Consider the following 17,322-nt stretch of genomic DNA (forward strand, 5'->3'; position numbering starts at 1 on the left):
ATGTACGTGTGTATATTACATTGCGATTAATCATATATGTGTGTGTACATTTTATTTGTAATGTTTGCGTTTAGCTTTATTTCCATACTCTTGAAGCATTTCTTTGCATTCTTGCATTTTTTTTTTCTTTTTCTTTTTTGTGTGTGTGTGGCGCAGTGTGACCTAAAACTTTTCATCACCCAGACCCGGAATAAATTTAATACTTGATTGTATTTATCATTCAACATCAAAACCTTCGCAGCCCTGAAAGGCTTTTTTTTCACTTTCTCAGTTTTGTCTATTGTGTCCGTGGTGAATGAAAGCCTTCCTGTTGCCTGGTAACCGCGCGCGCACGTTGGAAGCGGGGGGCTGGAAACAAAGTATATAACAGGTTGCGACGTGACACAAAGCTGAGATATGTGTCAACAACATTTATCATATCGCGCTTGATGGGTCAAAAATTAAATAAATATCATTCACGGCTGAACGTTTTGCGGTTTAGCGTGGAATAATGTAAGTATTGAGAGCGTGAATCACAGTCAAACCTGTTGTGTTGCTGTAGTCAGCTGACATGCGACTATTAACCTTTTTTTTAACCTGGCGTTCATTAATAATTAACTTAAGATAACAGTATTTATTTAGTGCAGACTGTATATAGAGGTGTTTTGCTTCATGTCAATGCAACAACACAAATATATGAGCCAATGTTTACCACATTAACATCTTTTAAAAATCAAAGTAGGCTACCATTGTAATGCAATCTGATACCATTACTGTACCGCAACAGTAACGTTACTCAGAGAGTGTTTGACAGCTAAGCTAGAACGACAAAGTGATCAATAGTTGTTTATTGATTCATTAAGTCATTGATTTTTGATTTTCATAGATGCTTCTTGAGAGATGCCTGACATAAAGTTACTCACGTTTCCTTCAAATGAAGAAGCAATCTTATCAGGTAAAATGCAATGTTGTTTATCAATGTTATTCGCTTAGCATGGAGTATAGAGGAATCAGGAGGATCATAATATACATTCACAAACCGTTGTGATTATGATCTAGCAATATACGATTAGCCACAAAAAGAAGCACATATACATGGAGGATACTGTAAAATGAGTTACAATGTGCTCCAAAAAGTTGTATTTCCATTTTTCCCCCAACAAGCCATTGTTAAAGACAACATTAAATCTAAATGTCCCTATTTATTGTCTTAAAGGGTTAACTCACTATATTTTTTAATATAACTCCGACTGTGTTCGACTGAAAGAAGAAAGTCATATATACCTAGAACGGTTTGAGGGTGAGTAAATTATGGGATAATTAAAATATTTGGGTGAACTAACCCTAACCCCCTAATTTTGAACAATTCTTCCATCTGCATTACTCTAAATGAAAAACAAATCGTCTTTGTAGTTTTTCATCATTCTCCAGTTGGATAAAAAGCCCATCCTTTATTGAATATATGCTGTTTCACTCAAAAATGCATCAGATTATGGACATAAAATGGGTTGTGCATGGCATTTCATGTTGACCTTAAAGTTATCATGAAATCAAAATGGACAATTCTTGTTTTTTTTTTGGAATATTGCAGTATTTATTATAAATGATTTATCAGTTCACAATCTGCACATCATAATCTTGCTTTTTTAAAATTTCATGTGCCCTTATAAACGCTAATCAAAATAACTTCCCCTCCTTCTTGCAAAAACATCTCTTCTCTGATGATGCGTTTACTGGCAAGAGGGCGGGGCAACCTGTCACTCACAGGAAGTCGACCAATAGCAAACCACAACCATCCAATCAATTCCCCATGGAAAAAAATCATTTCAGGAAGCGGGATACGTCACAATAGGAAAGAAAAGACTATATGTGACCCTGGATCACAAAACCAGTCACAAGTCGCACGGGTATATTTGTGGCAAAAGCCAACAATACATTGTATGGGTCAAAATGATCGATTTTTCTTTTATTCCAAAAACCATGAGGATATTAAGTAAAGATCATGTTCCATAAAGTAAATTTCCTAGCATAAATATATAAAACATTTATTTTTGCGAGTGAACCCAGCACAAGCGCGACATAAATGAACAACTTTAAAGACAATTTTCTCAATGTTTGGATTTTTTTGCACCCTCAGATTCCAGATTTTCATATAGTTGTATCTCAGCCAAATATTGTCCTATCCTAACAAACCATACATCAATGGAAAGCTTATTTATTCAGCTTTCAGGTGATGTATAAATCTCAATTTCAGAAAATTGACCCATGTGACTGGTTTTGTGGTCCAGGGTCACATATCACAATTTCCGTTTCATCCCAACTTTAAGGTTTCAGTGCAATGCAAGATCTTCTCGATCTCTGTGATCAAAGTGAGTTCTGTGTTTCAGAGCAGGGAAAGCTGCAGACGGTTTGCTCCAGTAGGCGTCGCAGCTGTGCTCTGGTTAACACTCCAACACCATGTGTGAACAAAGCAGTTTGTCACATTCAGGAACTGCAGACCAAACTGGAAAATTGGGGCCAGCAGGTAAAATCAAACATAACCCGATGATGGACTTTATTATTTAATATATAGGGCATCATTGTATATGCAAACTAAGACCCAAACACAATAATGCAACTCCTAGATCAAAACCAATGCCACACAGATCAAACCCAGATTGAGCTCGCAGTTATATGGATTGAATCACATGTTATTTTCTCTGCTCTCATATTACATAATGACTGAATAATGAATGTCTCTTGTCTTCTAGGGTGATAATGCTCAGCATGACACTGCACATGAAAACAGCCACAGCATCATTTGGAAGTGAGCCATAAAGCATTATAGATTTTCCACATCACATACATCAATTTTAACAATTTTTCCAGTAAGATAGCACTTATGGTCAGCAGTCTTTATGGTTTATACCCATTATACAGTATGTGGACTCTGACATATCATCAGAAAATAATTTTAATCCAGTTCATAGTTTAATTTATTACTATTATTAAAACTTTTTTGATTAAATTGTGTATTTTTTCCTTTGTGTTTTTTAGATGTGTTTCTACTGAAAGCAAAAATGCGGTAGGAAGCACAAAGCTGCATATTGAAGGCATGGGGTTTTGTGTACAAGGTAATGACATTCTTCCATTTTAATATTTTGTTATAATTAGTTTGCTTTGCTTTTTGGGATTTTAAAAGACAATTAATATTCATTAATATTATCAAAAAATGAAAAATATTGAGCTGGATAATGACACTAACTTTGCAACATGGACACTGTTATTGAACTAAACTGAATCAACATTGAACTGACTCGAGTGGAATAAGGACACTTGTTTTCTGCAGAGCTGCTTGTAGCTGAATTGAACTTGTTTCATAATGAGATGAATAATGACACTATTGTCTTCTGTAGAGCTGCTTTACCGCTTAAATTGAATTTGTTTCATAATTGATGAATTTTACAGCATTAACACTGTTATCTTCCTGTTTTATTAATGTGAAGCTGCTTTGAATCAATCTGTATTGTACAGTATATAGCGCTAAATAAATAAATGTGACTTGACATGAACAAGCGTCTACCACTAAGTAGTAGCATGCCTCCCTCATCCCGTATCACTGTCCTACGGACATGACAAGCAATGTGGACAAGCACATATTAGGACTTGTTATGTCTTTGTTACTTGCTAACACTTGAGTTTTTGAATATTGTGTTTTGTGGTAATAATTTGGTCATTGTAAATAGATAGTGAGGATGTCCTGATGGAGGTGATGAGTTTGATCAAGCGTCTTGAGTTGGATCGGAGAGATGCAGAGAAGGCTCTACAGGAAGAAAAGGAGAAAGCAAAGAAACTTTTGGAGAAACTGGAGAGTCTCTGTGTCTGGAAGCAGAATGAGTTTCCCATTGCAATGCAGAAAGGTCAGACTGGATGTTGATCATGACACGCAATAGTTTTTCATAAGGTCATAAAACCCCTTTAAAACACGATTAACCCTATTATTTCCTTGGTTGCAGTGTTTTTAGCGTTAACTAAAACAATAAATACTAAAATCATTTACATTAATTAAAATAAAATCAACCATTAATAGAAATAAAATAGAATAGATTTTTTTCAGTTAGTTACAAAGTCACAATTTCACATTTTTGTTTAGTTTAAGATGAAGTACTGAAATGACTAAAACTAAAAGTGAAATAAAAACGAATAATGTCTCAACACTCATAATGAAATTATTAAAACTAAAATGAAAACAAAATGTAAAACTAAAACTAATTCAAAATGTTAATAAGTACAATCCTTCATTTGTTTTTGTTTTTTAAATAGACTTTATTTTTAGGGGGAGGAGATTATATTTATTTATATTCATATTTAATATAGCATATAGGGTCATACACATTTTGGTCAATTTTACAGGAAGAACAAGACTGTACATTTTAAATGTGTGTATATGCAAAAAAAAATAGTTATTTAGTCAATTTGTTGCGTTTCTCACTTAAAAAGTAACTAATTGATAACTAAAAGTAACTTTTAGTTACTTTTAATGGAAAGTAATGTGTTATGCTACTTTTGCGTTACGTTTTCTCACCTGGGCTGGGCTTACTTGTTTGTTTTTTAATAACAAAAAAGTTATATTTTTGTCAAATGTAAAGGCCCTTTCACACCAGAAGTGAAATGAATAAGCCTCAGACTGAAGGAAATGCAAACTCACACCTGTACAGTAGAGGGCGCAGCTCAAACAAACCTTTCAGCTGCTGCCATTCTACATCACAGAAGAAGAAAGTTTAACACTCTTAATTCAGCAATATAAACAAAAATATTAAACACACATGTGATCATTTTTGCTTATTAGTATGGTTGAATTGGATCATTGAAGGTCAACAACAATGATATAGGTTAATAAATTGAGATTAAATACATAAAGTATATTTGCATTATTTTACATTTAATTATTGCAGGTCTGCGTAGTATTCTGAGTGTGCATCTCACTGTTTTGATTCATTTTGAGGAGTAAAGTGAGATGAGTAAATGCCTGCTCACATTTAGTCTAGAACTTCAATAACATCACGTTTACACAGTGCACACGACGTCTCTGCACATTAGTGCGGGTGTCAGTCAATAAATGGGAAAACAAAGTAACTTGCGTTACTTATTTAGACTCTAAAAAAGAGATTTTGTTGTAAATTTAAAAGTAATGCGTTACTTTACTAGTTCCTTGAAAAAGTAATCTGATTACATAACTCGTGTTACTGCGTAACCCCCAACACTGTTTAACAGTAAACAAGCATATAGATGACCTCAAGCTAACAGAGATGGACTAAAAGTCAAAAAAGTTTATGCTATAGGGTCTTTTAAAGAGTTAATTCTCCAAAATAATGTCTTTTCTGCCCCATTCCTGACTTTTCGCATTCGCCTGTCTTATATTTGCACCGTCAGAGCGTGAAGCCTGCAGCACAGACATCGCTGAGCTGACGTGGCAACTGAAGATGAGGAGAGATCAGCTGCCGCCGGTGAGAAACAGGCTGACCAACACAGAGGTGCTGAACCGACGTCTGAAGGAGGATATCGATTTCATGAGGAAACACGGCCCGCTCGTGAACGAGAGACTCCAGCTGGAGACTGAAATCATCAAGCAGATCCGAACAGCACAAAGTGAGGTGTGTTTACTGCGCTGCCTGTTTGTTGGCTTGTTTGGAAGACCTGAAATCAATGAGACAACCAAAGAAGGGATGTCGGTCTAACTGAGAGAGTCTGAAACGTACTAGAGGAGCGCAACAGTGACCACTCACTTTTTCAGTGCAGGTTTTTTTCTCGTTTATTTTCTTTGTATTTCTTAGAATTTTTCAATAAAGAGTGTTAAGAATTTAGATGTAAAGTGCATTTCGAAATTGGAAAATTTCTTGTACGGTATTCTTTTATGTGTAAATTAACTATCCACATTTTTATTTTAGTATTATTTATTTACAGATTCATACAAGTTTATTTATTTATTTTCAAAATAATATTAATATTTTGAAAAAAAAATTATATATATATAATATATATATAATTTTTATACATTTTCATTGAATTTTCATTTTAAGTTTTAGTAATTTTGTCTTGTTTTTGTAATTTTTATTAGATTTTTAATAATTTTTGTATTTCTTTTTTTTTGTATTTTATTTTCTCTGTTTAAGTTTTTCATCTAATATTTATATTTTATTTTATTTCAGCCTTATTTCATTTAACTTAAAAATTTATAGTTTTAGTTTTAGTTTTAACACTGACAGTACAATATAAAACTGTTGACAGTAAGTCCCTGATAATGATTATAAAATACAATATATTTGTAATCTTTCCCTAAATATATATAAAAAAAATACAAATTTAAACGTTTTTCAAGAGTGAATACCGATCACATGATTTGTAATGCCCATTTCCATGGTAACCACGACTTGACTGATTGGTGGATCGTTTCCCAAGACTTCACAGGAAATGTATAATTTTAAGTTGAAATAATACTGACATTTTAACAGAAGCTTATAAAACCACCAAACAACCTCTGAGCTCATGGGCTGTTTCGGGAGATTTTTACTTCTGGAAACGTGATCAGTTATGAAGTATGAAAGATCTTTTTTTTTTTTACAGACCATGCCATGCTGCCATGATAAACATTGTCTGACTGTTAAATCTTTTCATAAACATGTTTCTCTAGGCCATTGAGTCTTTTTCAAACATCTCCCACAAGCTAAAGAGTCTTCAGCTGGAGCTTAAAAAGGAGGAATTCAAAGCAGACTTTGAGAACGAGGAAATGAACATAGAAATTGAAACGATGCGAAATCATCTAAGTGACAAACTGTGAGTCTGTTTTCGTCATTTATACACTGACATCAGGCCAGTATTTTATTTCAGTAAACGGCACGCGTGTTATATCAGTCCAGACAGAAGGTGTCACTAAAATGCTGTTCTCTCCATCTTCAGAATTTAATTCCCAATCCATCACTTTGCAGGCAGGTTATAATATCAATATCAAAAATATGTTATGCAAAATCAACCATTTTATTACATATTCTACTGATGTAAGACACTTTGTAAATCACATTTAACACATTCTAATTTATGTTATCTTCATTAAAGGCTGAACCAGACATTTCATGCCATACATTCATCCCACGTTTATGAACGGACACCTCGAATTGTTTCATTTCTGTAAATGTTTCACATGGAAAACCATCATGCTGCTCAGAATCAACCATGTGGATTTTTATATCAGCCATTTTTTCATTAGATTGATAGATTTTTTAGGATTAGTCTTCTACACTTGTATAACCAGCCTCTGCTTGTAAAAACATATGCAAATAACGAAGTGATAACTTGCTGATGCAATTTCCTTTAGTTAAAACCATGTAGATACTTTTGAAATACCGATAAAACAATTGAACAATTGGTGTCATTTATAGAGTAGCTGCGGCCCTCCATCTGCAGTGTGAAGGATATCGACGTGTAAAGTTGATTACAGGGGAATGACACCATTTCTCTTTCTCTGCTTCCAGGAGTGAGTTACGCCAGCTGCAGTCACAGTGTGAGGTGTTTCACAGACAAATTAAAGAGTCGGTAGAAAAACTAACATTGAGAAACGGCCAAATCAAAGCCTTGGTGAAAGAGACGCACCAGTTTGAGAGGAAGGAAACAGACGTCAATGATGAAGTCAGTATTCATTTACAATACGTTCACCTGACACCTTTGCTCACGGGATATTTGAATTAAAATATTATGAAGACATTGTGAATTTTCATCATAAGAATCATAAGCTCATGTTTGACTGCAATATTTTTGTATGCTTTATTTAAAATTAGTAGCTTTTTGTTCATTTTTGGATTCCAAATATTACACTTATATATTTCACACTTTTTTCCAGGTCAGAACATTAAAAGCAGAAATCGATGAAAAAGAAGAGATATTGCTGATAAAGAATAAGGAAGTAACGCAGCTTCAAAACCAAATGCAAACATCTGTAAGTATAACAGCCTGTTCGAGACACAGCTTGTTTATTTTAGATGATATAAATCAGAGGTGAAATGATGTGCCGTGTTGGAGATGTCAACCCTCACGTCCTCTGGAGGGCAGGAAAGGCCCACGATTCCTTGCACCGATCTGCCGTGTTTGTTCTCTTAGAGCCTCCATTTTGTCTAAGCCCTGATTTCACAATTACACTACGCTTGAGTGAATGAGCCGCAGAGCGCTCAGTTGTTTCTTTCGCAGTTTGCTCATTCCTTTTTAATTTGTATTTCCTGCATTTTTGATGGTGTTCTGTCAAAACTGAGTTTGAAAAGTTTAGGAACTTTCCAGGAAACTTAGTTTGACCATAGGTGGTGCTATGTGATATGTGATGATCTTCTGTGTGGTTGCCTTTAAACAAAGACAAAAAAAATAATGGGCATTTCTGTGTTTATCAGAAACCTGAAGGTGATGAAAAGGTGTCTGAATTGAATGCAATCTTAAGCCAAAAGCAACATGACTTATCAACCCTGCGAGACAAAAACAAAGAGCAAACCTTGGAAATGGAAGACTTCAAGAGAAAGACCTACCAAAGGTTTGTCCCATAAACTACAGATAACATTTTATTTTGAATTAAAATGATATTCTTGGATACAAGTAATTGTCACTAATAATTAGCTGTGTCTGCAGTATTTTGCAGTCATTTGTTGTGTTATGACAGAAAATGGCCAAGCCTGCATTTATTTCTTAGCAAAATTCCAAATACAATATTTTATTGTAAAATTAATAGTACAGTTATGTAGAATTATAAAAAAGCTAGTAAACTGCAATAAACAGTTTTATACTCAGTCAGTTCACACACACAGAAAGGTCAAGCACAATAACCTAATTTGATTGGTCAACAACAAGATTTTTCATTGAACTGCAATAACTGAAATCGATCCAAATGAAAAACAATCCGTTGTTGTTTCTTCCCCTAAATTGTCCATGGTACGGCGACGACAAATGACGTTGCCTCCATAAGATCTATGAAGGCCATATGTTTGCACACACAAGCCAACAGTTTTGCTCATGTGTTGCCGTTTAGTTGAAACTCTAACACATCATGAGAAACTATGATATCTGGATAGTAATTCTTCCCAACTTGAACTTATGGATCAACATTCCATTCCATGTTTGGAGATGGAGACTCGAATGACAACACTGTGAGAAATGTGCTGGAAATGTCTTGTGGTTCATTGGTCTGTTGTGTGAGTGTTGGTTTCTTTAATTATCAACACAGAATCTGTGTTCCGCAGATCATGTCATGAAATCATGCAACAACTCTAATTCCACTTCATTAAAAATGTGTAGGTGTGTGGCATTACTTCTAAAAATGAAAATGTTGTGAAGCAGCACAACAGCATGAACTAACACAATGGTTCTCAACTGGTTTTGCGTCAGGATCAGGATTTTACATTGGACATCAAGCGCCAACCCAACGCAGTACCAAAATGATTAAGCGTTCAAAAGATACATTATCAACCTTATTTTGCAATACGGAAGTAAGCTATTTTCTGTGAATGTGCAAGACTTCATTAGCCGCTATAGGTAACTAGGAAGATTTTGCGCTACAAACCAGTGTGTTTTTCATTACAAATACCAGTTTGCTATATCAAGTTGCATAGCAGACTGTTTTTGCACAGCTAAAATAACTAAATAATGGATGACACCCGGAAGCCTTGCATATTCAAGTTCCAAATGACACTCTTTTACGTTAAATATAAGGTAGATAATTAAACATTGAAATTTATAGATATTACCATGAGCTGAATAGGCCCAATGATATGCAATATATATATATATATATATATATATATATATGAAGAGTTCAGATGCAAAAGCCTCTAAATGCCATCTGAAATTTTCTTCTAGAATGATCATTTTTATGAAGCTCATATATTTAAGTTAATTAATTTCACTTAAATGTCAATGAAAATTACCTATGAATTGTCATTTAAGTGAAATTACTGAACTTAAATATACAAGCTTGATAAAAATGATCATACTAGAAGAAAATTTCAGATGGCATTTAGAGGCTTTTGCATCTGAACTCTTCATATATATATATATATATATATATATATAATATAATTTATATTTAGCAACATTTTCAAGTAAAGTTGTGCAGTTGCATTTTCTTAATATTAATTTTTGATATAAATGATAGTAAATATTCGATCTTTAGAAGCTCTTTAACAAAATGAAAAGTTGATGCTTATCTTATTTGAATGATGTAGTTGGCTTGTTTCATGAAAAGATGCTGAAGATATCTTATTGTTCCACTGATATTGCTGCTTGTTGTTAATACAATGCATTATGAACTAAACTCAGTTCTAGAATTTAAGTATTGTGTCATATTGTAACTATTCCAGTAATTAATCTATGATTTGGCTCATCTTGTTTAATCAGTTGGATGTCACACATTCATGGCTGTGAAATTTGCTGAATGCTGTGCAAGCATTTTTGGTGAGCAGGCTGTACAGTACATCGTGGTGTGGATTTCATGGGACAGACTATGTTTTATGATGTTGTTCCAGCAAACAGGCAGTGAAACAGTTACTGATGGATCACGAGCTCATCCTGGTCAAGATCAGTGTGAGTGAGAAGCAGTGGAAACCACTCAAAGACGAGTTCAACAGTGTGTCCGCCGAACATTCAGACGCCAAAGCCAAGCTGGACCAGCTGGAGCACCAAACCTTTCTGGAGGAGTTGAGGAACAGGGTAAGAGGACACGTGCCGCATGCACATCTAAAGATGAGTTCATGAGCAAACGGCGTTCTCAGAAAGAGTCCAGATCCAAAAATAGTAATTCTGTCATCACAACCTTCCACACCTGCATGCTGTTATTTTTTCCCATTGAAAAAGTAGATGCCTTTTTAGGCGTCTTTACACAGCCGAGTTAAAGGGTTAGTTCACCCAAAAATGAAAATTCTGTCAGTAATTACTCACCCTCATGTTGTTCCAACCCCGTAAGACTTTCGTTCATCTTTGGAACACAAATGAAGATATTTTTGATTAAATCTGAGAGCTGTCTCACTCCTCCATAGGCTTCTAAGACACTATAACTTGCTGGCCCAGAAAATGCATTAAAGACATCGTTAATATAGTCCAAGTGACTACAGTGGCTCAATCTTAAGTTTATAAAGCGACGAGAATACTTTTTGTGCGCAAAAAACACAAAAATAACGACTTTATTCCACTATTTATTTCCTTCTCTCTGAGCCTCGAGTTTTTTCACGTAGTGTTTTAGCGCAGCGCGTCTGTGTTGCACGTCACCACGTAGGCTCACTATTGGCCGACGCTGGTCATGTGTGTCATGCGTGTGACGTACAACAAAGAAGCGCTACGCAGTTACACTACGTGAACTAACTCGAGGCCCAGAGAGAAGGAAATAAATAGTGGAATAAAGTCGTTATTTTTGTTGTTTTTTGCGCACAAAAAGTATTCTCATCGCTTTATAAACTTAAGATTTAACGATGTCTTTAATGCATTTTCTGGGCCAGCAAGTTATAATGTCTTAGAAGCCTATGGAGGAGTGAGACAGCTCTCAGATGTAATAAAAAATATCTTAATTTGTGTTCCGAAGATGAACAAAGGTCTTACGGGGTTGGAACAACATGAGGGTGAGTAATTACTGACAGAATTTTCATTTTTGGGTGAACTAACTCTTTAAGGCTTCTCTGAGCCTCCTCAAAATTCTGTGTAAAGACGTAATGCAGTATAAAAGCCAGACTAAATTATGCCTGCTCTGACCCACCGAACCCCCTGGTATCAAAGTACACAATATTTGCTCAGAGTAATTACTGTGTAAATGCATTTATGCCACCTCTACTGTAAGCAGCATTAAACAGTCTGTGTAAAGACACCTACAGTAAATGCCACTTCAGAAGTGCTTTTGTGCCACCTCTGCGGAGCAAATTTGGCATTTGTCAAGCTTCAAAAAAGATAAAACACCATGAAAGTACTTTTACATGCTCTATATTCCAAGTCTTCTGAAGTCATACGATAGCTTTCTGTGAACAACAGACCTAAATATAAATTATTATTCACTGAAAGTCTTTCTTCAGCTGTTGCTTTTATCCTTTCGTGTTTATAGAGAATTATAGTATTGTAGTCACGTTCGAGCTGTCTTTGGATTTTGTTTTTGTCTTGTTCTTTGCTTTAAAATTAGCTAATGTTTGATGCTTTTATTTTTGGGGCGCAGCAACAGGTAGACAAGATGAAGACCCTGGTAATGACTGAAATGACCACAATAGATATTCTCAAGGTAAAACCTGTCTTTCCTTATGAATACATCTTTTAATTATTAAATAAATGAATAATTCATGAAGCAATATCAGGATTGCACTAGTTTGTGTGTACTGTTTATGTATCTGTTAATCTTTGGTATAGATATATTGTAATTGATGGCATGTTTTACGTTCAGGGTAATATGGACGTAGAGGCAGCTGAATATAATCGGGAACAAACAGACTGTGAGAGAGTGAAAGAGGAACTACAGAAAAAGTATGAAGGTGCTTTATCTACAACCTCTCAGCTAGAGACAGAGGTGGAGCAACTGAGACAGACATATAAAGATAAATCTGAGGTAAATCTGATCAGCATTGAAGAAATGTCACTGGATTATCTTTCAAGTATTGGCTTATTTCAAGTTTAAATGTCACATTTTGGCCAATTGTAAAGTAAGTGGAAATTTACTGAGAAAGTTAGTAGGGTCAATATTGATTCATGTTGACTTAATGATCCAGTGAAGTTATTGAACAACGTTTCCAGTTGCATAAGGATGTATTTTCTCTTTATATATGAATTATTTTATTATTTTCTCAGACAATTGAAAAGTTAAAAGCTAAACTGAATGACCTACAAGCTGCACACAGAAGCCTCTCTGATGATTTCGAAGAAAAAAAGAAACGCCAGCAGGAATGTTTGAATTCTGTGAAGGTGAAAATAAAATTACACTTGATATTTGACACCCATGTCCAACGATATTGAAGATTTGTACTTTACAGGCTTACTTAAACTCTTAATTAATTCCATATTTACTCATTTAATGATGGTATGTTTATTTATTTGCTGTTAGGAAAAACTTAGTGTGGTCTTATTGAGGTACGAGGAGATTTCAAATCGGATCAAGGAGCTCGACCTGAAGTCTAAGGAGTTAAATGAAGAATTAGACATGATGGAGCAAACCACCAGCACTATGGCAGACGTTATAGAGGAGCTACAGTAAGAAATACAGATATATTGTTGTGTGTGTGTGTGTGTGTGTGTGTATATATACACAAATGTCTATATATTAGAATTTATTTGTTGTTTGTTTCAGGTGTTTGTCAAACACTTTGGCATTCAAACATGGGACAGCCACAGTAGTGATGGGTAATGTGAAAAGGGATATAGCGTCCTGTGAACAGAGGAAGTCTCAACACGCACAGATTCACTCAGCGCTGTTCGCTCAACGCCAGGCTGTCATGAAGGACACAGAGGTTAAGAACCCTTTCTGTCATATTTACATTTATGTCAAGATTATTTTGTCAGGGCTTCCTATAAGGCCTAGAGCAGCTTTTCTATTTAAATACTTGGTATAATCCAGGTTAACAAATGTTTTCTTTACATATCAGACAACAGATCAGCTGAAGCTGAACGAGCATGAGTGCATTTGATTGGTTAGGGGATTTGATGTGCTCCAATCACCATTCAAGCAGAAATTACCTTTATAAATATTTAGATTTCCTTTGAATGAAGATGCACTGTGTACATTTTTATGGAATACCTCGTGATGCCAAATGATAAATTACAAATATTAAGGAAGACATTGAGAACAAAACATATGTAACAGAAAACCCTTTTGTCCATTATTATTTACTGTTAGCTGGTACACAAACATTTTCATAAGTTTAGAAAAAACGTACAATATTAGTGTATTAATAGCTTCAAAAATGCTAACTTTTTTATGTATGAACAACTTTAGAGACGTACAAATGTTTACAAGTCCTTTGAGGTTCAGAGACTATTGAATTCCTGCTATTCATCAGGTTCATTTTTATGTTTTTTATTTTTTTTATAAATAAAATGTATTTATTTTACACCATTACATTTATTTTGACATTATAATGGTTTCATTCTGTTTTGTGAGATTAGACTGATCATAATTTTAATGTTACACAGAAACCTTGATGGTGTTTCACTTGTATTTTATGCTATTTTAGCTTTAAATATAATTAGATTTGTCCATATAAAGAGTGCAAATGAATTTACTTTCACTAGTCCCAACTGGATTTCATTTATAAATACATTTTGCAATTAAAATGCCTTTCAAATGCACCCCTATGGGATTGTGTCCAAGTATTAAACTTGATCGCTTGTGACCAACCCTCACAAAGGTTTCCGCAGTTTCAGAGGATTCTTAAAGATTTGTACATCACAAGTTGTACACATGAAAAAGGCTGACAATACGCTGATATTGTCCGTTTCTGTGATAATCACAATTTAAAGAGCCATCTCAGTGTCTTTAACCTGATGTAGGGTGATTTGTTTAGCGCGCGTGTGTGTGTGTGTGTGTGTGTGTGTGTGTGTGTGTAATAACTATCCTAATGCACCTTTGCTCTGGAATATCCGACACTCAATATCACACCTCTACTAACATTCCCTCTACTAATTTGATGAAAGCTCTTATAATTTTGTGTCAGAGATAATATGTTATGTTTTGCATGAAACCCACGTATTATCACTTCATTTTCGGAGGAAAAAAGCTATTTATTGGGGGAGTTGAGTTTCGGGATTATGGCCTCAGTCAGAGCCCGGCGTCTGATGAAAGTCTCACATGGCTTATCTAATGTGAAATCGCCATGTGGTATATAGTTTCATTAAACGGTGATCAAGAATGCATTAGTTCAAAACAAGAAAAGGCAATGGGGCTTAATCCGCCATGCGCGCAGAAGCAGCAAACTCCAAACAAGTTGTTGGTGCGAGACAGGAGCCGAATTAAAAGTCCTCCCTCATAGAGCCAGTCTGCCATTAACTTGCTGCAGGGCAGCAGAGCAGAGAGTCTCTTTAGACTTCTCACAGGAAACAATAAAGCGGCACAAAGATTCATCGCCCAACAGACACATTTTGACTTTTAACACTTCGAACAATGAGAGGCTGTGTCAGAATTGGCTGACCTTAGGCGCATTGTTGAGACGTCACAGTCATGAGATGTTAATGAAGACAGGAAATATGGATAGTGACGCACAACACTGGATGACGACCTCAGCGTCATGTGTTTAAGATGAGAGGGACACTCTTATTAGGCAGAGGCTTTAAAAAAATATATATATATATATAGTGTACACAGATTTTTCTTTTCTTCATCATGATTTTGTTCTACATCATTTTTCCTTGTTGAAAGCATAACTCTATGGAAGCAAGTATGAAAAATTAAACCCTAATTGTGACTTTTAAATAAACAAAGTGGCTTTAAGTCTTTATAAAGCTTAGTTTGCAATTTCAGATCTAACAGTTACGACTTTTTTCTTGTGATATATGTGTGTGTGTGTGTGTGTGTGTGTGTGTGTGTGTGTGTGTGTGTGTGTGTGTGTGTGTGTGTGTGTGTGTGTGTGTGTGTGTGTGTGTGTGTGTGTGTGTGTGTGTGTGTGTGTGTGAATTAATGCTGTCAAATCATCTAACATAAAAGTTTGTTTATAATATGTGTGTGTAAATATATATATATGTGTGTGTGTGTGTGTGTGTGTGTGTATACATATACATATGTATATACACACACACACACACATATATATATATATATATATATATATATATATATATTATATATAAACAAACTTTTATGTTAGATGCGATTAATCATGATTAATCGATTTGACAGCAGTAATATATATTATTATTATTATTATTATATATATATATATTTTTTTTATTTTTTATTTTTTTATTGACCATTTGGCATTTTACATTGCATCACCAACAAAGCCATGGCTCCGACAATTGTTGCTCTTTTTACTAACAATTATCATTTCAATAAAACCAATTTTCATTTTAAAATGCGCTTGGCAGACGCTTTTATCCGAAGCAACAGATTCATCCGCATGTGTGTTCCCTTGGGAATCAATGCCATGACCTTGCCATTGCTGGCTCCATTAAGGTCAATGTCAAATTTACATTTACAAATGAGTTTACAACCCATTTTACTTCCATGGTGACACAGCATAGTAAATGAGAAAGAGGCGATCTTTTTTACACAGAGATGATTTTCTACGGAAAAACTAGCACCAATTAAATGAGCTAAATAAGACAAGAAATGAATAAAGCAAGTAAATCCGGGGTTTTTTTTGTGTGTTGACTTGCAGCACGGATTATAACCTTGACAATGGCAACCATTTAAACAGTTGTGCATTTCCTTGCACGATGCGTTGAGATGCGGTAAATGTAACCTACACTTATGGACACACTCCACTGTGACTTCCTCACAAGCTGAATTAGGTTTTTTTTTTTTCTTTCCCCTCATCATATTCTCATGTAGCTTGTTTACTTGATGAAGTCAGACGCTCAGTGAGTAGAAAAGCTGTAGGATGCAAAGTGCAGACACCATCAGTTTCTTATGGCCAATGAAGTGTAATTTGTCCCATTTACATTTCAGAGGTGCATCAGACGGGTTTTGTCAGCACTGCATGCAGTAATTAAGCTTTAAATCAATAGCCGGCATTTGTCATGTTTACTGCCACTCTCTGTGCTGGGTTAAACTCATCAGTTTAGCGCTGGGTCGTTTTACTGCCCAGCCACACTTCATTATTCCTTATTCCCAGGTAGAGCAGAAAATGTTCTTCTCTTTCTCTCTTCATCTTTCTTCCCATAGCTCTCTCTCTCTCCTTTCTTCACGTATACGATGCTGACACAGGGTTGTGGAGACAAGCAAATCAGACCGTTATTTATTCTAATTTGTTTACATACTTCCTCAAGTGCTGGATGATTACTTGAGTTACTGTATTCGAATAGGTTTGGTTTCACTATTTGGGTGTAAAACAAACGATACGAAATGCAAACAAATATGAAAACGCTGTAGACACAAGATGCACATACAGTTGCAAAAAGGCACACAAGCACCATAAATGTACACTAAAAATATAGCGTAGACATTTTTTTCCCTTGTAAATTTCATAATCAATTATAAAGAAACATCAGGTAACACATTGAATTAAAAGTGAAAATTTAAGTAGAATGAATGTTGTCTTTTAAAACGTTCTCCAATATTATTTGTTGTATTTACAACTTTGAAAAATCCTTTTTTTACAGTGAAAAGTGGTCCATACGACAAAATTGTGTGAGAAACAAAACAAAATTGAACTGTCCATG

The 17,322-nt window shown here is 34.9% G+C and overlaps 1 protein-coding gene across 1 annotated transcript in view; it reads left to right on the forward strand.

Annotated features, from left to right (window-relative positions):
* The first annotated feature begins 350 nt into the window (after positions 1-350).
* Positions 351-17,322, forward strand: part of ccdc178 (coiled-coil domain containing 178) — a 30,245-nt gene continuing 13,273 nt past the window's right edge. The window contains exons 1-17 of the mRNA XM_082184094.1: positions 351-492; positions 866-934; positions 2,367-2,503; positions 2,730-2,785; positions 3,016-3,092; positions 3,705-3,878; positions 5,392-5,612; positions 6,650-6,792; positions 7,488-7,641; positions 7,853-7,948; positions 8,391-8,527; positions 10,512-10,695; positions 12,179-12,241; positions 12,401-12,562; positions 12,802-12,915; positions 13,055-13,200; positions 13,298-13,457. Coding sequence (XP_082040220.1) covers positions 880-934; positions 2,367-2,503; positions 2,730-2,785; positions 3,016-3,092; positions 3,705-3,878; positions 5,392-5,612; positions 6,650-6,792; positions 7,488-7,641; positions 7,853-7,948; positions 8,391-8,527; positions 10,512-10,695; positions 12,179-12,241; positions 12,401-12,562; positions 12,802-12,915; positions 13,055-13,200; positions 13,298-13,457 — 2,079 coding nt within the window. The 5' untranslated portion in view covers positions 351-492; positions 866-879. The remainder of the gene's footprint in view (positions 493-865; positions 935-2,366; positions 2,504-2,729; positions 2,786-3,015; positions 3,093-3,704; positions 3,879-5,391; positions 5,613-6,649; positions 6,793-7,487; positions 7,642-7,852; positions 7,949-8,390; positions 8,528-10,511; positions 10,696-12,178; positions 12,242-12,400; positions 12,563-12,801; positions 12,916-13,054; positions 13,201-13,297; positions 13,458-17,322) is intronic.

Source organism: Leuciscus leuciscus (assembly GCF_965113295.1).
Source record: "Leuciscus leuciscus genome assembly, chromosome: 11".
Classification (NCBI taxonomy): Eukaryota; Metazoa; Chordata; class Actinopteri; order Cypriniformes; family Leuciscidae; genus Leuciscus; species Leuciscus leuciscus.